This window comes from Dendrobates tinctorius, unplaced genomic scaffold (assembly GCF_039654945.1).
Source record: "Dendrobates tinctorius isolate UK_male_01 unplaced genomic scaffold, ASM3965494v1 ptg000113l, whole genome shotgun sequence".
In the NCBI taxonomy this organism is placed as follows: Eukaryota; Metazoa; Chordata; class Amphibia; order Anura; family Dendrobatidae; genus Dendrobates; species Dendrobates tinctorius.
The window spans coordinates 15,606,269-15,630,342 of NW_027361781.1; the positions used below are offsets into that span (position 1 = coordinate 15,606,269).

Genomic DNA, 24,074 nt, shown 5'->3' on the forward strand with positions numbered 1-24,074 from the left:
CAGGACACAAGGCTTCCCAGCAGGATATTGCCCCATCACACGGCCTCCGCTGGCCGGTCTTCTTCCTATAGAGCCACCTGGTGCCATCTCTCCCCCAGATAAGTGATCTATGCACTTGGCCATACACATGACAAAAGAAAACCGGATTACTTACCGGTAATACTCTTTTGTAGAGTCCACGACAGCACCCACTGAGAGAGGGGATCCGCCCCTGGAACAGGAAACCAACAGAGAGATAAATGGGGCGGTCCCCCTCGCTCCCTCAGTTTGTGTTACCGAGAACAACGGAGGAACCGCCATACATGTTTTAGTCAAACTGTTTGGGCGATTCATCTATCTTACCCCTATGCAGTTTTAAGCTTACTAAGTTTAATCACATATCTAACTTAAATCATAATCTCCACCACCAAGGAGACCCATGTGTGAAAAAATTCTTACGGGAGGGAAGTGAGCGGGTGCTGTCGTGGACTCTACAAAAGAGTATTACCGGTAAGTAATCCGGTTTTTCCTCTTCGCCACGACAGCACCCACTGAGAGATTTCCAGAGATAATCACTTGGGCGGGCACACCGTGTTAAGGACTGATCTACCAAAAGTTAGATCCTCGGTAGAGGACAAATCTAGTCTATAGTGACTATAAAAGGTAGACGGAGAAGACCAGGTTGCAGCCTTACATATTTGTTCAATTGGGACGTTCGCCCTCTCGGCCCAGGAGGATGATATGGCTCTAGTAGAGTGCGCCTTAATCCCCAGTGGAGGGTCTTCTTTTGTCAGATACGCCATTGTGATCGCATCTCTAATCCATCAGGATATCGTGCCTGATGTAACTGCAGACCCCTTCCTGCTGCCCTGGAAGGAGACAAAAAGAGACCTACTCTGCCTCCAGGGACTGGTCCTGTCTAGATAGGCTAGCACGGCTCTTTTCACATCTAAGGTGTGATATTTCTCCTCGTCCTGTGTTGACGGGTTCTCATAGAATGAAGGTAGGCATATCTCTTGAGACCTATGAAATTTAGTTGCCCGTTTGGGCAGGTAGGACGGGTCCGTCTTTAAAATGAGACTGTCTCGTGTTGTTAACAGGAACGGTGGGTCTACTGACAGAGCATGAAGATCACTCACTCTCCTGGCCGATACTAAGGCCACCAGCATAGCCGTTTTCAATGAGAGGCACTTTACTGATGCTGAGCTTATGGGCTCAAATGGTGCCTGAGTGAAGGCATCCAAAACTAGAGTAAGGTTCCACGCTGGAAGTCGAGGCACATGCACCGGTTCTGCTCTTTGACAGGCCGAGATAAACCGAGTCACCCATCTATTTGCTGCCACGTTATAGTTAAACAGGGCTCCTAGGGCTGACACGTGGACCTTAAGAGTGCTTACGGAGAGTCTAAGTTCTCGGCCTCTTTGTAGAAACTCTAGAATGGCCGTAATGGGTACTTCACCAGCTAGTTTTGTTGGGTGAAAGGCCAGGAACTTCCTCCACACCTTAGCATATATTTTTGTCGTGGACTCCTTCCTGCTTTGTAGCAGGGTATTGATTAGGTTCCTTGAGAAACCCTTCTGCCTCAGTAGCTCCCTTTCAAATTCCAGGCCGCTAGGTGCAGGGCTTTGGCCTGTGGATGGTAGCAGGGTCCCTGCGAGAGAAGATTCTGGTGCAGCGGCAGGATCCACGGGTCGGTTACCGACATGGCTCTCAGCCATGAAAACCACGGTCTTTTTGGCCAAAACGGGGCTATCAAGATGACCCTCGCCCTCTCCTGTCTTATTTTCCTGACTACTGTTGGTAGTAGCACCATCGGAGGAAAGGCATAGGCTAGTTGGAATGCCCAGGGTGCTTGGAGGGCATCTAGAATATCTGGGTTGTCCGACCTGTAGAGAGAAGCAAACCTTTTTACGCGCCTGTTGGCTCTGGTTGCGAATAGGTCTATCTCCGGTCTGCCCCATTCTGACGCTATCATTTCGAAGAAGTCTCTGCTGAGGACCCACTCTCCCTGGTATAGGGCCTGGCGACTGAGATAGTCTGCTCGGGAGTTGTCCACTCCTCTTATATGGAGCGCTGACAAGGAGAGAAGATGGACCTCGGCCATCTCCAGAATCTTTCCCGCGATAGACATCAGTGGCATTGACCGCGTGCCTCCTTGCCGGTTTATATAGGCCACTGCGGTGGTATTGTCTGTCTGGATCTTTACGTGGGCGCCTCTTAACTGCGGGAGGAAGTGAGATATCGCATAAAAAAATCGCTGTTAGCTCCTTTACATTAGAGGAGGCCTCTATTTCATTCTCCCGCCACCAGCCTTGTACCATGTGCTCCTCTAGGTGGGCTCCCCAACCTAAGGGGCTGGCATCCGTGGTGAGTATCTTGGAGGGAGTCACCCACCACTGTACTCCCTTCGATAGATTGGAAGGAATTAACCACCATTTTAGGGATTGAACCACCTCGGGCGATAGGGACATCTTCCCTTCCAGCCGCCCCTGCAGTCTATCTCCTGCAGAATAGCCCACTGTAGTTCTCTAGAGTGGAACTGAGCCCATTGCACCGCTGGAATGCATGATATCAGTGACCCCAGCAAGGACATGCCCTGTCTCAATGATATTACGGGTCTTCCTGTAGCATTCTGTACTTTGTCGATTATGGCCATTACTTTGGCGTTTGGCAGAAAGCACTCCTCAGTTACGGAGTCTACTTGCAGGCCCAAAAACCTTTGACAGGTCACTGGCTCTAGTCTGGATTTCTCCCAGTTAATTAGCCAACCCAGTGTTTGTAGGGACGAGATAATCCTAGCTATTCTTGCTTCACACTGTGAAACAGAATTCCCCACTATGAGTAGGTCGTCTAAGTAAGGGACAACTAGGGTGTCATTCAGCCTTACATATGACATTACTTCCAGCATTAATTTGGTAAATACCCGAGGAGCCATGGATAGCCCGAATGGCATCGCCGCAAACTGGAAATGCTGAATCCGACCTCTGAACCAGACTGCTACCCGCAGGAACCTCTGGTGCCCTCGATATATGGTGAGATGGTAGTAGGCGTCCTTTAGGTCCAAGACCGCCATATAACACCTGGGAAACAAAAGCTTTATTGCAGACTTAATCGACTCCATTTTAAACGACCTTAGTCTTAGGAAGGTATTAAGTTTCTTTAAATTTATTATAGTCCTGTAAGAGCCATCTGGTTTTGGGACTAAGAATAGAGGAGAATAAAAGCCCATCCCTGTTTCGTCGTCTGGGACCTCCACTAAGACCTGTTTAGTTAGCAGTACCGCAATCTCCATCTCCAGTGCTTCCTGCTGAGATCGAGACTTCATAGAAGTCAATAAGAAGGAGTTCGGTGGATACCGAATGAATTCTAATTTTAGGCCTGATGATACAATACTTAGGGCCCACGGGTTTGATGTCACCTTCATCCATTGGCGGCTGAATTTTAATAGCCTGCCACCTACCGGTGTAACGGTTTTATCGGGATCTGTCTCCTCTGAAGGGACGTTTCCCGAATAGGTTGCCTCTTTGCTTGGGGTCCTTATTTCCCCAGCGGTCCTGGGGTCTAAAGTCTTTCTTTTTACCGAACGGCGGCTTCCTGTAGGCCCTCCTGTTGAACGGAACATACGGGTTAGGGAACCCCTTTTTCCTCTCCCCCGCTTTTGTCAAAATCTCATCCAGCTCTGTACCAAACAGGTACTTACCCTGGCAGGGTATAGCACACAATCTAGTTTTTGTTTGTGTGTCTCCTTTCCACCCCTTCAACCATAAGGCCCGCCTGCCTGCATTGGTCAGTCCCGCGGCTCTAGCCGACAACCGGAGAGAATCCGCGGAGGAGTCAGAGAGGAAGGCCGCTGCTCCCTTAATGAGGGGCATAGAGGAAAGAAGCCTACTCCTAGCTACTCCATTTTTAATATTGTCCTCCAAGTCGTTCAGCCACACCAACATAGATCTTGCCATACATGTAGCTGCTATTGCGGGCTTAAAGGCTGCCGTACAAGCTTCCCAAGATCTTTTGAGGAATGTATCGGTCTTACGATCCGAAGAATCAGCCAAAGTTCCCGAATCCTCCACCGGCAAGGAGGATCTACGGGAGGTAGAGGCCACTGCCGCATCCACCTTGGGGGCTCTCGACCAGGCCGTTAACTCCTCATCGTCAAAGGGATACTTACGCTTTGACGTTAAGGGGAGGAAGGTCCTCTGACCTTGTTTCTCCCATTCCCTCTTAACTAGGTCTTTTACAGCTGGGACCACTGGGAATGCTCGGACCTTTTTACGGGAAATACCCGCAAACATTATGTCCTGAGGGGTCTTGGGGTCCTTACTCTTCGGCAACCCCATGGTATTTCGGACAGACTTCACAAGATTACTGACACTGTCCGTGGGGAAACACGTCTGATCCTCGTCCTCTGAGGAAAGGTATTCCTGGGACTTATCGGAATCTAGTTCTCCGGTATCTGACGGCGACCTTGACGCCAGCGAGACTCCTCCTTTAGATGAACGTATTTCTCTCACGGAGGAGTGACCCCCTAGACTACTGGAACCGCCTAAGGCCCGTAGTTCCTCTCTTATCATTGCCCGGATATCCTCCTTCTTTCGTGAGGATTCCTCCTGCAAGGCCTCCTCCACACATGATTGGCATAATCTCTTTGGGTGGCCATCCGGGAGGGGCTGCGAACATAAGGCACACTCTCTATGTTTCGCCTTCTCTGTTCTTTTATCCTAAAGGGGGTATGGACCAGAAAGAGAAGGCTATCAATTATCTAACCTGACCAAAAAACACTCACCCGTGAATTTCGTCAGTAACTACCGGCTGCGGTGTCCGGGACCCAGGCTGAGGCGAGGCATGGGACGACTTCTTTTCCTTATGTTTCTTCTCTAACGGCTCATCTTGCCTGGAAGGCCCAATGGATTCCTTCCTAGAGCTGCCACTTCTTCTGGTGCTATTGGTTCTCCTCGTAGCACTGCTCTGTCTACTGCCAAGTGGGGATACCACTAGCTGACCTAATGGGAGCGAAGCTGAGTCATCTAAGGACGACATGACTGCGCACTAGCGCTGTGTCTGTGGCTTCCTTTTAAAGCCTTTGCTATAGCTGCTCCTCCTTTTTTTTTTTTTTTTTCTTACTGCGCATGCGCGGGCGTTGTCCCGCGGTCTCTGCCTTCGGCCTGATCCCGGAAGTCCTCCTCCACTTCCGGGTTGCCTCTCCTGGAGCGCTGGGTCACCGCAAATGAAAATGCGGCCGGCGATACCGCACGTCTGCGCCCCCCCTCCACGCCTTCTCCTGCCGCAGGTATGACTCCCAGCAGCGCCGCTCAGCACACACCGCACAAGCCCTTCTGTCACTCTGGGGGGGGGGGGGGGGGCGCGGCCTCAGTACGCCCGATGGCGTTTGTAATGCGTCTACCCCCCTCGGGGGGGGGGGGCTTGCGTATAGTCATGCCCCCAGTGAGCTTTGGCACCACTTCCGCCTCCAGCCTCACCTGCATTACACCAGCTCTGGGGGGGGGGGGGAAATACACCTCTCCGCCCGACGCTGCCTCCGGTCCTGGGGCCCCTGCTGCTCATATTCTGCACGCAGGCGGCTACCAGACCAGGCATCCTCTTCTGCGGGTTCCTTTCCAGGAACAGGAAACCAAACTGAGGGAGCGAGGGGGACCGCCCCATTTATCTCTCTGTAGGTTTCCTGTTCCGGGGGCGGATCCCCTCTCTCAGTGGGTGCTGTCGTGGCGAAGAGGAAAAAAGTGGTGATGAGACCCAGCTGTCTTTTTTCATGGTCAGCCTTGAATGCTCCCTCAGCCGTTGTAGGCACTTCTGGTGGTAGCCCAGCTACACAATCCTAACTCCAGAAAGCTGTGATACTCTGCGTGTCCTGACATTTATATTATAGCCACTAGCTATTTTTTCAGCAACCTGTGCTGTAGTAGATCCTTTGTACGAGAGACTTTTCTCTCCATGTACTTCAATGAGCCGTTGTCCTTCCCCGGATCACTTTGGGTATAGTTATAGACTCATGCAGCTAAAAAAAGTATCTAAATATCAAGGAGGGATGAAGCATCACTTTGAAGTGACAGCCCCTATTATTCAGGTAGGAATCTGCATAATTTGCGCATGAAATTTACATAATGAAAAAATCTAAACCCGGCATCTTTCACGCGACTCTACATTCTCAGCGGAGGATGGTGAAGCCTCTCAATGCCGGCATTAAAGCAATGTCGCCCTTAGATAAGAGCAGGGAGCTGGGCTAACGGCTGGAGACGCTCGGTTTCCGTTGTGGGAGGGCAACAGCTAATTTACCTGATGACCCCGGGGGGCAAAGAGGTAAATATATTCTCGGCAGCACAGAGTTCACCGGGATCTTAATAAACCTCCTCTGCACCCAAATCACAATACAGAGAGGAAGGAGAGGAGGACGGTAACGACATCTTATCTCACATGAAAGGAGACATCAGAAACAACGATCAGATCAATATCACCCACCGCCATATAGTGATTATTTCAGCAGTTCTTGCCTCCTCAATCCTTACATAAATCGCATGTAGCTGCCACCAACTCATCGTGGCCACCAGTCACCAGTCTGCGCTGCTTTTCCCACTCCAGCAACCTTCAAGCGGTCACTCCTCAGCTGCTAAAAAGTAACAAGTTTTTCGGTGGCCTGGATCGCATACAGGGAAGACATGCCTCGCTCCAGCTCCCGCTGCCTGCCACAAAATTTACCCCTTCTGACCCCAGTGAAAGCGATAAAACCCCCTCAAAGAGCTGGGCTTGGAGGAGGGGGTGAGGGACGTGGAGAAGGAGAATCACTGCTCTCTGCACAGGCACCGGGACACAGAGCAGTCTCGTGGAGAGTGCCTTGGCGCCAACAGGGGACAGGCGCCATCTTTCCTTCTCCCTGCGGTGCTTACTCGGGCTGCCGGGACGGAGGACTTCAGAGCCCGGTGTACCTGCGGTCAGGGCCCGGACAACAGACTGCAGGAGGCCCTCGACAGCGGTGGGAGGACCGTGGCCTCTGGTGGAAGAGAGGCCGCTGAGTAAGGAGCGGATTCACCTACCGGAGGAGAGTGAGGTGAGCCGGTCGCACGCGCACTGGTGGGACACTGAGGATCAGCGGTGACACCCGAAGAGCACTCTGCCCGGTTGGTAAGCGGGGGGGATGACCACGTCGTTAGGCGATTCCGGTGCACTGCCCGAGGGGCCTGCGGTGGACGCTCCTGCTGCACGCAGAAGCGAGCATTAGCTCTACCTGTGACTGCAGGGCCTCTGTCTCGCTGAGTGAGACGTCTGCCTGGGGTCTGGGGGTGCCACTCTCCCCTCTTAGAGGTGCTGAAACCTGCCTAAACTTGTGCCACGGAAGTGGGGGACATTTCACCTAGTGCACCGCATTAGAGCGCTGATACCACCCTATCCCCACAGATATCTACATATGTCAGCTCATCATCTTTCAAGCCGCATGGAGTTATCTCCATATATGAACATGCATTAATAGACTTTTCCTGAATGCACAAGTGGTGATTTAAACACACGCTTCAACTATGCAGAATGGTTAAATCTAATAAAGAGCATGCAAAACCGTTGGCTACTGGTGTATATCAAGGCAGGCAAAGTGAAATGGAAACATTTCTGAAAAACAAATCAGTGTCGGCTAGGTCCACACCTAAATAGCTTCATGCAAATGCTGCTGCGGAGGAACATGTCGAGGAATCGGACTCAAGCGATGATGCTTCGGGCAGTGATATTACCCAATCGGACTCTGGGAAACTATCTAGATCAGTCTTCAAAAAATTACTAGCTCAAGCTATAAAACCATTGGTCACTGAGATATCTGGTATGAGAGCAGATTTGTTACATATTGGTAATAGAGTGGAATCTTTGGAATCATACCAGTCCTCTCTCATTAGCCACTCCAACGCCATGAGAGATCATCTGGACCACCACAGAACACAGCTTAACAACTCTTTTTTGGCCTTAGAAGATCAAGAAAATCGGAGTCGCAGAAAAAACATAAGGATAAAAGGTTTGCCTGAAAGTGTCTCTACAGAAATATTAGAAAAATCCACGAAAGAGATCTTTGCCCTTTTAATCCCACAAGAAAAATGCGAACAAATTGTAATAGAGAGGGTTCACAGATCGCTCAGACCCAAGCCTAAGCCTTCTGAACCCCCGAGAGACGTGATCTGCGGCTTGTTGAGCTATTTAGACACCAATATTATTTTGTCTGCCTCAAGAGACGTTAAAAATCTCTTCTATGAGGGAACTGCTATCCAACTTTATCAGGACATTGCGCCGTCGACCCTTGCAAAAAGAGGAGTCCTAAGGCCCCTCCTGGAGGTGTTACGCTCACGTAAAATCCTTTATAAATGGCCATTTCCGTTTGGAGTATCCATACATGGAGACGGCAAACAAATAACGGTAAGGAGTCCCGAGGATTTAGCCAAAGTATGGGATCCTTTGACATCGCCCCTATTGATATTCCTTCATGGCTACCTTTAGACATGGATCTTCGTACGCCTCCCCCTGTCAATGCCTATGCTGGAGGACAGGGTGACTGGGCCTCAGTGAAGAGACACACGCCTCCCAAACGAGGGAAATCTGGGGCGAGGAAAGAGATACCCCCCCTGAGCTCTCTTGTGCTCCTTCTAGCCGTATTTCATCACCTATGGATCCGGAATTTTCGCTTAACTCTGACATGTTCTAGATCACTTTGGTTTGACTTGATTGGTACTTGCTTATGTGTGGTTGACTTCATTTAACTGCCTTATAAGCTAACATATACCACTCGTGTATTCGCAATGTAATTCCCTGTTCTGCTATGGGAGGTACGTTCGACCCCCTACCTCTGCCGCAGGCAGGTAGTTGGTTCTTATTATATATGTGGTTTTATTTTAGTAATTCTTAGGGGTTTTTTTTTACTTTTCGTGGTTCGTTGGCATGGAACACACATACATCTCCTTTTTTGCTCCCCTTATTAAGCTATGGGTGATAACGTTAATTTCGCCACTATGGTAGTGGCCTCATATAATGTAAAGGGCTTAAGTTCCCCGTGTAAGAGAAGCCAGGTAATGAACCTTTTGCATTCAAAAAAGTCTAGTATAGTCTTCCTGCAGGAGACACATTTTAAAAAGGGGAGAGTCCCAGACATGTCTAGATCCCGTTACCCGACCTGGTACCATAGTACGGGTGGTTCGGCATCTAGAGGAGTGAGCATTGCTATTAAAAAAAATGCTCCTTTTGTCTTACGCGATTGCCTATCATAATAAAGGGCCTTTTGGCTAACACTGAGGTTACCCTGTGTAACCTATATGCCCCAAATAGGAACCAGATTGGACGGCTGTGCAAAACAATGAATACCCTAAAGCTATTTACTGAGGGTTTGTTGTTGGTGGGGGGGGGGGGGGATTTTAATGTATCACTTAATCCATCCCTAGACACCTGAACGGGCAGGTCGGCCCTTTCTCAAAGGGCGTTGAGAAAATTTCACCTTTCTTTACAAAAAATGCATTTGATAGATCCCTGGAGAACACTCTTTCCTTCGGCCAGAGATTACACTTTTTATTCCCACCCGTACAGTAGCTATCACAGAACTGACTATTTATTGACACAAACAGCCAAGCTCCCATTAGTCAAAAATGCGACTATAGACATCATCTCTCTCTCGGACCACGCTCCTATTTTTCTCGAAATAGGCATCGTAACTCTACCGCGGCCAGCCAAGTCATGGTCACTTAACGAGACATTATTAGACTCTGATTCCCACATTGCGAAACTGGCGGGCATTCTTGATTTCTTTTTCCAAACTAATTTACACTCAGGCCCGCCCTTACCTGTGGTGTGGGAATCTCAAAGCAGTAATGAGGGGGGGAATTTATAGCTTTGAGTTCCCATCTCAAAAAAGAACGAACGAAACAGATTGTGTCTATATTGCACCAAATTAATTCCCTTGAAAGATTACACAAGAGATCTCAAGTAAATAAGATACAAACTGAACTGACAGATCTAAGGAACTCACTAAAGAATCTTTTAAATATTCAATCGGCCAAAACTTATATGAGAAGTAAACAGAGGTTCTATCTCCATGGCAATAAAAGTAGTAAGCTTATGTCATCACTACTTAAGAAGCAGCAAGACAAGACGTTTATTAGACAACTCAAAGCTTTAGACGGCTCTTCAGTTTTTGAGACAGCAGATATTGCCGAGGAGTTTAGATCCTTTTATGACAGTTTATACAATTTAAACATACCGGATAGCATGCAAAAACCAACAACAGCTATAGGAAAAATCAAAGAGTTCCTGACCCCACTAAATCTCCCTAAAATAACCCTTGAAGGCCAATCTCTACTGACCGCTCCAGTTACTCCTAAAGAAATTTTAGATACTCTCTCTACAATCCCAAACGGAAAGGCCCCAGGCCCAGATGGTCTCCCCATTGTATATTATAAAAAGTTCATAAAATCATTATTACCCCACCTGGTGTCTTTGTTTAATTCCTATTTGGAGGGCCAGCTCCCCCCTAAGCAATCCTTGGAGGCTTATATCACAGTTCTCCCGAAGGAAGGCAAGGACCCCAATTTGTGCGCCAGCTACAGACCGATATCTCTGCTTAACGCAGACATCAAAATGTGGGCTAAAATATTAGCAGGCAGAATAAGCAATTTTTTACCCAAACTAATCCATGCTGATCAAGCGGGCTTTGTGAGGGGCAGGGAAGGAAAGGACAACTCCACTAAGGCCATACAGTCTAATATTTGCCAAGACCCGAAATGTTCCCTTAGTACTCCTGTCAACGGATGCCGAGAAGGCTTTCGACAGAGTGAGCTGGAGGTTCATGGAACAGGTAATGATTAAGTTTGGCTTCCCTCCTCAGTATAAAACAGCAGTTCTCTCTCTCTATTCTCAACTGACGGCCAAGGTCAGGATCAACGGCACCCTGTCAAACAGTTTTGAGATTAACAATGGGACTAGGCAGGGATGCCCTTTGTCACCATCCTTGTTCATTTTAGTTATAGAAACTTTGAAACAAAGCATCAGACAAGAACAACGCATAGAGGGGTTGTCAGTGGGTCCGGGGGTCACTCAAAACACTAGCTTTCGCAGATGATCTGCTTTTCCTTATTTCCAACCCGTCTCAGGCATTCTCGATCATCCTTCAAACATTTCACCAATTTGGCCTCCTCTCTAATTTTAAAATTAAATTTAACAAAATCTGAAGCGTTAAACATTACTCTCCCTCACTCTCAAATCTCCATCATTCGTACACAGACTCCATTCTCTTGGGCTAAGAACTATTAAATATTTGGGAATATTAATAACTAGAGACCCCACTAACTTATTTCAAAGTAACTTCATTCCTTTAATTAAAAAGATCAAAATCCTGATGCATAAATATAACCTACCCACATTATCCTGGATGGGTCGCATTAATGTGTTCAAGGCGTATATCATGCCTATCGTATTGTATGCCATGAACATGGTCCCGATTCAGATACCCCTGACCTTTTTTGGATCGTTAAAATCACTAATAGGAAAATTTATCTGGAAATCAAAACCGGCTAGGTTGCCATATAGGCTTCTTTCTTACCCTGGTCTCCTCTGGGGGATTGGGGGTACCAGATCCCCTTTTATACTACAAAGCTATTCATCTCAGTAGATGGTTAAAAGTGGTGCCTTGTGCTGAGGGTGGGGAGGGAGATGGTGTTGACCTGGCTCTATTGGGCCCGAGGGGTTTACCCCATCTCTGGACTAAAGCTAAACCACCACTCTTAGGCTAGATGAGATAACTTCAACTACATTGCGTATTAAAAGATTGGTGTTGGGGGAACTCCTGTGGACACTTTTCCCCTCGACGTTGACACCGATCGGCTCAATACCCTATCTAATAGATTTAGATTTTCAGGATCCATATAATTTATGGTCTACCCTACCTAGAAAAACGTTGAGTAGCTCTTATGGTAATAAAATACTACAAAGAGGGGTTTGGCCACCAAGTGCAACAGCTCAACCAACAAATTTTCTTCAAAGCCAACACAATCGACGTACACTTTTACAATTTAGACAGAAATTTCCGACTAAATCCAATTGGTCCTGGCTGGATATTATGATCAAACTTCCACCTCCGTGGCTAAAAATTTTCTCTCGCATTTATTCACATCTTATCTCTCTGAACACAGATTTTAAACCCTCGCTTATTTACTCCTGGGAAATGGAACTTAACACCACGTTCACAGAGGACCAAATATCTAGAATGCTATCCAGTGCTCGGGGCTTTCCAGGTGTGTACTCCTGCAGGAAAATTCCTATAAAATATTAACCAGGTGGCATTTGACTCCAGCAAGGCTCTTTCAGATGGGTCTTGCTGATAATGATGCTTGCTGGAGATGCCTCAACTCTGGAGGACACCACTCCCATATATTCTGGGACTGCCCTAAACTGAGAAATTTTTGGGATGGTGTTGAGGTAGTTCTCAAAAAATTACAGCTAATAAAGGCTAATCTTAGGGATACAGAAGTTCTCCTTTCATGCCCGTCAAAAGATTTCTTACCAAAAAAGCATGGTCTTCTCCCATTGATGCTAAGCGCTGCGAAACAGCTAATAGTTGCACATTGTAAAGATGTAGCCCCTCCCCACAATGGAGGAATGGCCGTTAAGATAAATCAAATCTCTCGTCTAGAGGAGCTGTCTAGCTGGGATATTTTTAATCATATATCCTATGTGTCGACCTGGGCCCCGTGGACTAAATATCTAGAAGACAATCCTCCTTGAGAGAAATTTAGTGTCATTTGAAGTCTTCCTTGACCTGACAGCCTTTATGCTAGTGTACCTGGCCCCACTGCTCCAACACGAAAGTCCACCCATGTTATTTTCTACAGTACACCCATTGAATGCTCATGCCCATGCCATCAGCTACATTTTGTTGATACTGTTCATTATTATGTATTCCCTTCTCCCCTTCCCCTCCCCTTCTTTCTCCCCTACCCACATTTCCCTCCCCTCTTTCCTCCCCTTCCATCCTAAACCAACCCCTATTCAATACTTTGCTAGATATATCTGTGAAATGGTGTTGTGCTTAATGGTGCGGCTTAAATTTGAAAATAAAGAATTTCAAAAAAAAAAAAAAAAAAAAAAAAAAAAAACCACAACTACAACTCCCAGCATTCTCTCAACCTATACGCACATTACAGGTGATCGATGGGAGTCACATTTAGCACAGGAGCACACGTGGCCATAACTGCAGCTCAAAACAAAATGTGCAGGTCACCCTGTCTCAAAGTACAGCCCTTTTACGGATTGCTTTTTATTTACATGCTGAGGCTTCCAATTCCTCACGTAGCCATGTGCAGTCAGTGAAGTGAAACACCTAGAAGCTGAAAACTGGCAAAAACCCAATACCACTCACAGCAGAGGATTTGCTACAATTGTAGCTAGGCAAGAAACTTCTGCATGAGCTAAAAGCATTAGTAGCACAAAATCACCCCTCACTTCTGAATGAAGAGGCAAGTGGTGGGACATCACATCTACCGATACCTGCCAGGATGCGAGTGCAATTGGCAGGTATCTTGCAGTGTTCTGTTACAATCGGAGAGGTGCGTGACACCTGCTGATCGTAAACGCATCTGCGGCAGCTATCTATAGACCCGATACACGGGGGAGGCGGGCCGGGAAATTTGCAACCTTCCCGCCTCTCCATGACGAAGTGAGCAGAGCCAGATTGCCCCTGTAATAATTTAAGGTTTGCTGCTTTGTTTTTTTAAACTTTGAAACTTAAAAAGATGGAAGTAAAACTTTTAAAGAGGTAGTCCCAAAACATTTATCACTATCCACAGATATCCATCAGATGATAAACATATGGTTGGGGAATCTGGATGCCAAGCCTTCAGCTGATCACAAGATCTGGGATCGCAAAGGTGCTTGTGTAAATGGACTGGTACTGAGCGTATGTGACTGCCACTTTTCTAGACAGCTAGAAGACCAATGTCACACATGCCCAGAACTGCTCCAGTCATGCATACTTTCATGTGATCGGTGGAAGTTTCAGCAGCCAGATAGCCCGTCAGAAATTATCTATCCTGTAGACAGGTAATGTGTCGTTTAAGGGCAACTACAATTTTGTGCACATCTCTGTGCTTCATGTTTTGTGTCCTAATATTTTATGTACTGCTGTTTGTATTGCTGCTGTAATACCGTAATTTCCCCTGGGATCAGTAAAGTGTATCGTATGTTAATTAGTAAATTGCCCAGATAAGTTAAATAACTTTTTTTTTTTTTTTTTTTTAAATTAAAACCCATGTATTTTTTTTAAGCTAAAAATCATTTTTGCTGTTGGGTTCAATCATTTTTGTACAGTTTTCACTAATTGGACAACTTCTTCGAAGGCGGGCGAATGACACAAGCACTAATTGGGTCCTGGGGTCACTTCACAACCACCACGAGAGCCCCAGGGACAGCAAGTGCCGATACAGCGGGAACGGTGCCGGCACGGGAGGAGAGTATGGGTTTTATTATTTTATGGGTGCCCCCTTACCTGGTATGAGAACGGGTTGTTCGAGTAATGGGTAACCCCTTTAACTGAGAATTAGTAATGGATGCTGAAGCAAACAACATCCATGTGTGGAGGATCTAGGAGGTTTGTAGACTTATTCTTATATCTTTCTGGGTTTTACTTTAAAATATCAGGTACAACATCTCGTTTGTTGCAGTGCTTCAGATTCTCATTAATGGAAAACATAAGACGGATTCTCATCTAGAAGACGTAGTCACTGTGTGGCCATTGTATCCCCCCCATCTCCATCTGATATAAATGTGCTTGTTGATCCTTGTACCCTAGAACGCTGTGTAAAATCTGGCTAAGCGGCAAGATCAGGCGGTAGAGGGGGGATGTTTCACCTCGCAAGCTCTTTGATTAGATTTGCAATTCGTCTCTTGTCTTCCGGACACAAATCCTTCAAAGATGCACTTCTTATCCCGGCTTCTGGCTGCACCACCTGGGGAAAAAGGAGGTGAGAGGACAATCATCAGCGAGGCTGTGGGTCACCTGAATGAGGGAGCAGACATAAGACAGCAGGGGTGATCCTCCAAGATAAAAACTGCTATGAGAGACTGCAAGAAGGAGGCTAAAGAAGCCTCAGTCGCTAGAAAATCAGCGTCACACTTGGCAGCTGTAAAACAGACCGCAAGACACCATGGATTATACAGGCACCTCTAAAATCACCAGATAAGATTATCCTTTTGTTTCAGTTTGGCAAAAGGTAAAACAAAAAAAAAAAAAAAACGCAGTTACTTACCATTAACGGGATTTCTCAGAGCCCATGACGGCACCACGGAGAGAGGGGATCCGCCCATCAAGGACAGGAAACCTACAGATAAAAAAGCGGTACCCCTCTCCTGCATCAGTTGTTTACAGAGCACGAGAGGACCTCAAGATTAATAACAAATATTTAACATTACTACAAAGCTTTACAGAACCACCACGTGACAATACCTCCAAGTAATAACGTTAACGAAACTAAGCGTGCACACCCACACATGAAGGAAGGGAATGTACTGGTGCCATCAAGGGCTGAGAAATTCTGTTAAAGGTAAGTAACTACGTCTTTCTCTTTCCCCCATGACGGCACCACGGAGAGAATTGCAGAGATTGTACATTAGGGAGGGACCACCGCTTCCAGAACCCTTCTCCCAAAGGTAAGGTCTGAAGAGGCTAGATCTAGCCGATAGTGATTAAAGAATGTAGGGGGGAGAGAGACCAGGTAGCGGCTCTAAATATCTGTTCAATTTAGGCACCGGCTCCTTCTGCCCAGAAGGCTGCTACCGCTCTTGTTGAATGAGCATTTATTTTCTCCAGTGTGGCCACCCCATACGAGGAGTATGACAGGGTGATGGCGTCCCTTAGCCATCTTGCCAGTGTGCCCTTAGAAGCTTTTTGCCTCTTTCAAGGACCTGAAAACACACAGACCTATCCTTCCTACACTACCGTGTGGCAGCTAAGTACTGGATTAGGTACCTTCTGACATCTAGTGTGTGCAAGATTTTTTCTTCCACATTTTTGGGATTGGAACAAAAAGGGAGGGAGATCTCCTGAGATCTGTGAAATCGTGATGCCACTTTTGGAAGTTAGGCCGGGTCAGTTTTCAGAATAACCCTATCCTCTAAAATTTGTCTGAAGACAGGGCAGGAAGATAAAGCCTGAATGTCACTGACCCTACGAGCTGATGCGAGAGCTACAAGAAGTGATGTTTTAAGGGACAGGACTCTCACTGAAGCCTCTGACAGGGGTTTAAAGGGAGACTTGGTTAGGGCTGTAAGGACCAAGTTTAAAACCCACTGAGGAGTACACGTTGAGGGGATGGGTCTAGACCTGGCCAACGCTTTGATGAACACCTGGATATCCACAGGTTCTCAACCAGGTCATAATTGTAAAGTGCCCCTAAAAGCTGTGACGAACTTTTAAAGTACTGATGGCCAGCCCATTCCAATCCCTTCTGAAGGAACTCTAAGATGGCTGTTAGTGGAACCCCCCCCCCCCCCCTTCTAATTTGAAGACTGAAGTTGAACGGAATTTCCTACAGGTCTTCCCATACAGTTTGGTGGACACAGGCTTTCTACTTTGTAGCAAAGTGGAGACTAGATTTGGTGAAAACCCCTTATTACTCAGGAGAGCCCTTTCAATGTTCCAGGCAGTCATGAGCAAGTTTGATACCCGAGGATGAAGCACCGGCCTCTGGGAAAGAAGGCCTGGAAGCTCCAGAAGTACCCAAGGGTCAGAGATGGACGGCATACTCAGCCAAGAAAACCATGTCCTCCTTGGCCAGAAGGGGGCTATTAAGATCTGTCCTCCTGCATTTTCCTCAGAACTGCCAAAATTAGGGCAATTGGAGGAGAGGCATATGCAAGATGGTGGTCTCATGGAATCATGAAGGCATCCAATGCGACAGGGTTCCCCATGGGGTCTATTGAGCAGAAAGCGTCTGCCTTCCTGTTCTGACTGTTGGCAAGCAGATATGTGGCCAGGTACCCCGACCTTTCTGCAATCTGATTGAATACCGCCTGATTCAGTTCCCACTCATCCTGTCGCAGCTGGGTCCGACTCAGGAAATCCGCACTGCGATTCTCTACCCCCCTTATATGGAGTGCAGTCAGAGACCCCAAGTTGTCCTAACAAGAAAATGGACCTTGTTACTTCCATAAGCAGGTGGGACCGGATTCCTCCCTGGCGATTTAAATAAGCTACCACAACCCGGTTGTCTGAGAATATTTTCACATGGTGAGACTAAAGGATGCTCAAGAACTCTAAGAGGGCAAACTTCACTGCAAATAGTTCCATCTTGTTTGAGGATACTGACCGTAATTCCTCTGTCCAGACCCACTGAGCTATCTGGTCGTTCAGGTGAGCACCCCAATCCCTGGGGCTTGTGTCCGTGCTAAAGACCTGAAAGATTGGAATTACCCACGGAATGCCCCAGGTTAAGCGGTATCCTCATCCACCATTCTAGCGAGAGTGCCGTTTTTGATGACATGGTTAACCGACCTGGTAAATTTCCTTAGAGAGTTTTCTGCTCACAATATTTCCCACTGTAACTCTCTGGTGTTTACATGAGCCCATTGAATGGCCAGAATACAGGATGTCATGGACCCTAGGAGGGACATCGCCTTCTGCAAAGTTGAAGAGGGGAGGTCCCATGCTCGAGATACCAGCCCTACGATTTTCTGAACCTTCTCCGTCGGGAGGAGACACCCCTGTTTGCTTGAATCTAGTAGGATACCTAGATATTCCTGTACCTGGATCGGCACAATTTTGGATTTCCCTAGATTCAAAAGCCAGCCTAAGTTGGTTAAGGAACTCATCACTCTCTCTAAGTGGGTCTTGCAAAGACATGGGGGTTGAATATTATCAAGAAATAGTCTAGATAAGGGACAATCAGGATATCTTGTTACCTTAAATGTGCCACCACCTCCACCATTACCTTGGTGAATACCGGTGAAGCTATGGCTAGACCAAATGGAAGGGCTGTGAACCGAGTGTCTTATCACCCCCTGTATTGGGACCACCACCCTGAGGAATTTCCGATGGTCTTTATGGATGGGATGTGATAGTATGTGTCGCTTAGGTCCAGAACATTCATGAAACAGAATGGAAACAGCATTTTCACTTATGTCTTTATTGTTTTCATCTTGAAGGTTTGAACCTTCAGAAACTTGTTCAGTTTGCTTTAATTTATGATTGTTCTGAACGTCCCATCCGATTTTCTCCTCAGGAAAAGGGGGGGGGGGGTTTCTAGAATCCTTCACCTTTTTCTTGGTGAGAAACCTCCTGAAGAACTCTCTTAAGTACCAGACCCAGAATCTCCTGTTCTAAGGCTAGCTGCTCCTCATTTTAGGATCTCCGAGGTGTCACTATGAAAGATGGACAGGGAGGAAAGTGGAAACAAAGTCTTAGACCTGATTTTATCAGGTTCAATATCCATGAGCTGATGGATACTTTTTCCCAGGCTGGGAGAAAGATAACCCCCCACCTGGGAAAATAGTCATTGGGATGGCTTTTTATTGTCATTAGGGACCCTGATGAACAGGAATCCCTTGTTCTTACTCCTATCTTCCCACTTATTCTGGGTTCTTGGGGGCTTTCTCCAAATAAACTTCTTACTCTGAAAGGACCTCTTGTAAGATGGATTGGAGAGGATAGGGAAGAGTTTCTTTTTGTCCCCAGCTTTATCCAGAATATCATTCAGAGTAGGGCCAAACAAGAACTCGTCCTCTCAGGGGATGGAGCACAACTGTGACTTCGTCTGGAGATCTCCAGGCCTACATTTAAAGCCAGAGGGCTCACCGGGCTGCGCTGGAGAAGGCTGCTGATGTAGCAGCTAGCCAGACCGAGCCCGCTGGTGCGTCCATCAGAAAGGCAGCAGCCCCCTTCATTAAAAGGTATAGAACCCAATACAGTGTCTCTAGAGCAGGGGTCCTCAAACTTTTTAAACAGGGGGCCAGATTACGGTCCCTCGGACCGTTGGAGGGCCGAAATATAGTTTAAAAAAAAATTATGAATAAATTCCTGTGCACACAATAGGCAGCACAGGTCCCCATTAGGCAGCACAGGTCCCCAAAAGGCTGGTATATGTCCCCAATAAGCAGGTAAATGTCCCCATTAGGCAGCACAGGTCCCCAATTGGCAGGTAAATGTCCCCAATAGGCAGGTAAATGTCCCCATTAGGCAGCACAGGTCCCAAATTGGCAGGTAAATGTCCCCAATGGGACCCGGCGTTAAAAAAAAAAAAAAAAAAAAAAAAAACCTCACCTATGTCCCCCGCTACTCTGAAGAGGCGCCCGCTCATCTCAGTCTTCTTCCTGCACAGGCACACAGGCGGCGTGACGTCATCAGGCCGCGCAGGCGGGGTGATTGTCACGCCGTCTGTGTGCACTGTGCTCTGCTGTATACGGAGGGCTGCGTAACGGTTTCCTCGGCGCCTCGTCCCGCCCGCGATTACAGAGCCCGCCGGCATTGAACTGCAGTGCAGTTCATGAGTTCACTGTCAGCCTGGTGGGGGGCCGGATAAAAGTCCTTGGCGGGCTGCATGTGGCCCGCGGGCCGTAGTTTGAGGACCCATGCTCTAGAGGTTCTCTCCCACAGCTGTTATTCCAGTTGGTCCAGCCAGACCATTAGAGACCTGGCCGTACAGGTGGCAGCTACAGTAGGTTTTAGCCCTCCCCTGCCAGCCTCCCATGAAGCCTTCAGGTACGTATCTGCTTTTTTTGTCCATGGGATCCTTTAACACCCCCATATCGTCAAAGAGAAGGGCAAATCTTTTGGAGGCTTTGACCATTGCAACTTCTAGTTTTGGTCCCAAAAAGATCACACCGGGTCCTCAAATGGATATTTCCTTTTCAGGGCATGAAGGCTCTTCCTTTCTGGCTTTTTCCACTCCCTTTTAATTAGGGATTAGATTTTCTCATTTAGTGGAAAGGACCTTTTTTTTTGTGCTCTAGCCCAAACAATGTTCTGTATCGATTATTTGGGGCGAGAGTCTACCAGTCCCACGGTGGCTCTGACCGCCTTGATGAGGCAGTTTCCTCTAAAGGAAAACAGCTGCATCCACTTCTACCCCCGGATGATGACGAAGATGACGATGATGAACTGGATGTATTTGAGACCCCTCCCTCACTCTCCGAACGACTGGACCCGGGTTCAGGGGACCTGTGTCTGGTTTTACAACGTTTCTTCCCCGCATCCTGAAGGGACCTGAAGGTGTTTCCTACCTGCGTTTTAAATTAAAGACCTAAGATCTGAAGCAAATCTCAGGGTCTCTTCAAAGATTGTCTATTCTATGCAGGAGTTACAGAGTCGTCTTTTTTTCCCCCACGTAGTGGGTAACTCTCCCATACAGAGTGCACAGATCCTTTGCTTAGTTTTGCCCGTACCTTTTCAAACAAAAAAAAAAAAAAAAAAAAAAAAAAAGGAACAGGGGAACCCAATTACAAAATGAACTTTCACGTAGATCACTTACCATCCTGACAGAAGGGGGCTTAAAGGAGGAACCAGTCTCCTAGATGGACCCTCTTTCGCTCGACGCCACACTGGAGTACTTGCTGCGCTGGGATCCCAAATGCCCACTTCCACTGTTACCACCAAGGAAGGCTTAGGAAACCGATGCACGGCTGATACGACTGGATTACCCAGTCATGCATCGCGGCGCCTCCACATCGAGTCCGACGTGCGTCCAGATCGGATTACCCAGTTATGCACCGTGGCATCTGCTCGCGTCATAGGGCGCGCGCCCACGCCACGTGTGCACACTAGCTTCCAAAAGTCCCGGAGTCTCAGGGTTGGAGCTGCTCCGGAGACCATCCCGGGAAAGGCAGCATGCAAGCCTCTTTGTCACCTCTCCCCGCACACCTTAAAGGTCCACTAACCCCAGCGATGGCGCCTCAGGATACAGCGCCAGCCGAGGCAGGGAACCCCCACTGCCTGGATTGGGCTGGCATCCCAAGACGATCCTTAGGTATGATCCTAGTGTCGACTGTAGGTTCCCCATCTGGAGCAGGAAACTGATGCGGGAGAGAGGAGAGGTACCACCTTTTTATCTGTAGGTTTCCTGTCCTTGATGGGCGGATCCCCTCTTTCTGTGGTGCCATCATATGGGGGGAGAAAAACTTATATTCTATAATTACGGAGATATTATAAATTATATATGTTATCAGACAGACCCACCACATAGCCCCACCTAATCACTAAACATCTTTCACTTCACCAAAGCTTAATAGATGAAAGCTGAGCTGTGATTGGTTGCTATGAGCAACAGTTTTCCCACTCCACAACAACTCAGCAGACACTGACTGGGCGGGAGAAATCTATCATCCCAAGAAACATGAGCTCACAGCCATTGTCTGCCCCCCAGAAAGGAGCAGAGAGTACATGACAAATGAATCCCCCCCTTCTCTCCTCCATCCCATAGTCCAGTGCCCATATACCCATCACACATCCTCCATCCTATATTCCCATAGGCACATCTTTTTGACCACACCAGGTACGCTGCCTGTGTTGCCCATAGCAACCAATCACTAAGCTTTTTTTCATTTCACCAGAGCTGTTTAATAGAGGAAAGCTGAGCTGTGATTGCTTGCTATGAGCAACAGTTTTCCTTGCAGACAGTTGTTGTAACTAAGGCCTATTATTCTTATTTATATGGTGTTATCGTCCTTCAGTAAAGCTGGAAATAATTACTGTGCCGACAGACCACCCTCTGACAGACTGCAGGGGGAGCCCATTATGACACAGGATTGGATTACATACACAGCTCAGCAACAGGATGTGCCAAAGGAGAGGACATTTTTCATTCCAAGAATTCCACTCCTTCCATCTGATTTGCCTTTTGATTTTAAACGCCTCCAGTTTGTAGTTCGACTGGCATTTGCAATGTCCATTAACAAGGCTCAGGGACAGTTCTTGAAAGTAGTAGGGATCAATTTGCAATTTCCATGCTTTTCTCATGGTTAAATTTACGTGGCCTGTTCAACAGTTGGAACTGCCAAAAATCTGTTAATCTTTGCACCGAAAGGAAAAACCAAAAATGTTTAATCAAAAGGTTCTTGAATGAGTTGAAAATAAAATACAAATCTCCCACAGTCCGACTAAATGCGTTAAAACCCAAGAAAACTCCTATAAGATAGTGTCCAGATGGTACATCTCACAAACACAATACCAGGCCTGGCGGGTGAATCACCACACGAAATGCTGGAGATGGGGTACTGGAGATGGTGACTACCTCCATTTATGGTGGTCCTGTCCAGTTATAAAATGCTTCTGGGCACTCACTGAAAATGTCATTCAAGAGGTAACTGGAAAGACAGTAACTCTAGCGCCTGAAACAACACTATTGAATTTTCCGGTGTGGCCGGGTAACAAGAAATTATCCATATTAGTCCACAACATAATAGCGGCAGCCAAACTTTTAATACCCACGTATTGGAAAACTGAGAATAACCCCACACGCCAGCAATTGCTCCATAAGATAGATCAACTGTATCACACGGCTGAGTTGGTGGCACACGTGAATCTCTCTTTTACGCTGTTCCAGGACTCCTGGAAACCTTGGATTCTTTTCAGATCAAACATCCACTCGGATTCTACGCAGGATGCCACACAGTGAAGACTCATCCCCTCCCCCCCCCCCTCCATCCCTTCTCACTCTGTCTGTCCTATTTCTCTTCTCTTACTCTAACTATCTCTTAATTGGTTCGCTGTTGTCCCAGATAGCTATATTGAAAAGGCCAAGTGTTGGATTGAACCTGGGACTCTTAGTTCGATACTATGCATTATTGTATTTTGAATTCTTCAGTTGTCAAACCACTTTCTTCAATTTGGCTGCATAATGCTAGCCATAAGTAAATGACGTGTATTACAATGGTTTTGACTAGCCAACTAAATGTATGTATATATGTTAAGCGCTGAAACTTGAAAATGTAATACTGTTCTATTACATTTGATGTCATGCTTTAAAAATTTAATAAAAAGAACATTGAAAAGAAAAAAGAAAATACAAAATCACTGTGTTGCAAATTTGTAGTGTTGAATATATGATGTGAAATGTTTTTAATGTGCAATATGATCATAATTTGTTATAAATAACCACAGTTACAGTGCCTTGCGAAAGTATTCGGCCCCCTGGAACTTTTCAACCTTTTCCCACATAGCAGGCTTCAAACATAAGTGGGACACAATTGTGAAGTTGAACGAAATTTATTGGTTTTTAAATTTTTGTGGAAAGTCAAAAACTGAAAAGTGAGGCGTGCAATATTATTCGGCCCCTTTAACTTAATACTTTGTTGCGCCACCTGTTGCTGTGATTACAGCTGCAAGTCACTTGGGGTATGTCTATCAGTTTTGTACATCGAGAGACTGAAATTCTTGCCCATTCTTCCTTGGCAAACAGCTCCAGCTCTGAGGTTTGATGGAGATCGTTTGTGAACAGCAATTTTCAGCTCATTCCACAGATTCTCGAATGGATTCAGGTCTGGACTTTGACTTGGCCATTCTAACACCTGGATATGTTTGTGAACCATTCCATTGTAGATTTTGCTTTATGTTTGGGATCATTGTCTTGTTGGAAGACAAATCTCCGTCCCAGGTCTTTTGCAGCCTCCAACAGGTTTTCGTCAAGAATGGTCCTGTATTTGATGCCATCCATCTTCCCATCAGTTGTAATCATCTCCCCTGTCCCTGCTGAAGATAAGCAGGCCCAAACCATGATGCTGAAACCACCATGTTTGACAGTGGGGATGGTGTGTTCAAGGTGATGAGCTGTGTTGCCTTTACACCAAAAAGTTCAATTTTGGTTTCATCTGACCAGAGCACCTTCTTCCACATTTTTGGTGTGTCTCCCAGGTGGCTTGTTGTGAACTTTAAATGACACTTTTTATGGATATCTTTGAGAAATGGCTTTCTTCTTGCCACTCTTCCATAAAGGCCAGATTTGTGCAGTGTACGCCTGATTGTTGTCCTATGGACAGACTGTCCCACCTCAGCCGTAGATCTCTGCTGTTTAGCCAGAGTGATCATGGGCCTCTTGGCTGCATCTCTGATCAGTCTTCTTGTTTGAGATGAAAGTTTAGAGGGACGG

The 24,074-nt window shown here is 46.8% G+C and overlaps 1 protein-coding gene across 1 annotated transcript in view; it reads right to left on the minus strand.

Moving 5' to 3' along the window:
* Positions 1 to 24,074, minus strand: part of KIAA1328 (KIAA1328 ortholog) — a 210,136-nt gene that overhangs the window by 150,145 nt on the left and 35,917 nt on the right. Inside the window, exon 4 of the mRNA XM_073589787.1 lies at positions 14,851 to 14,948. Within this exon, the coding sequence (XP_073445888.1) occupies positions 14,851 to 14,948 (98 nt within the window). The remainder of the gene's footprint in view (positions 1 to 14,850; positions 14,949 to 24,074) is intronic.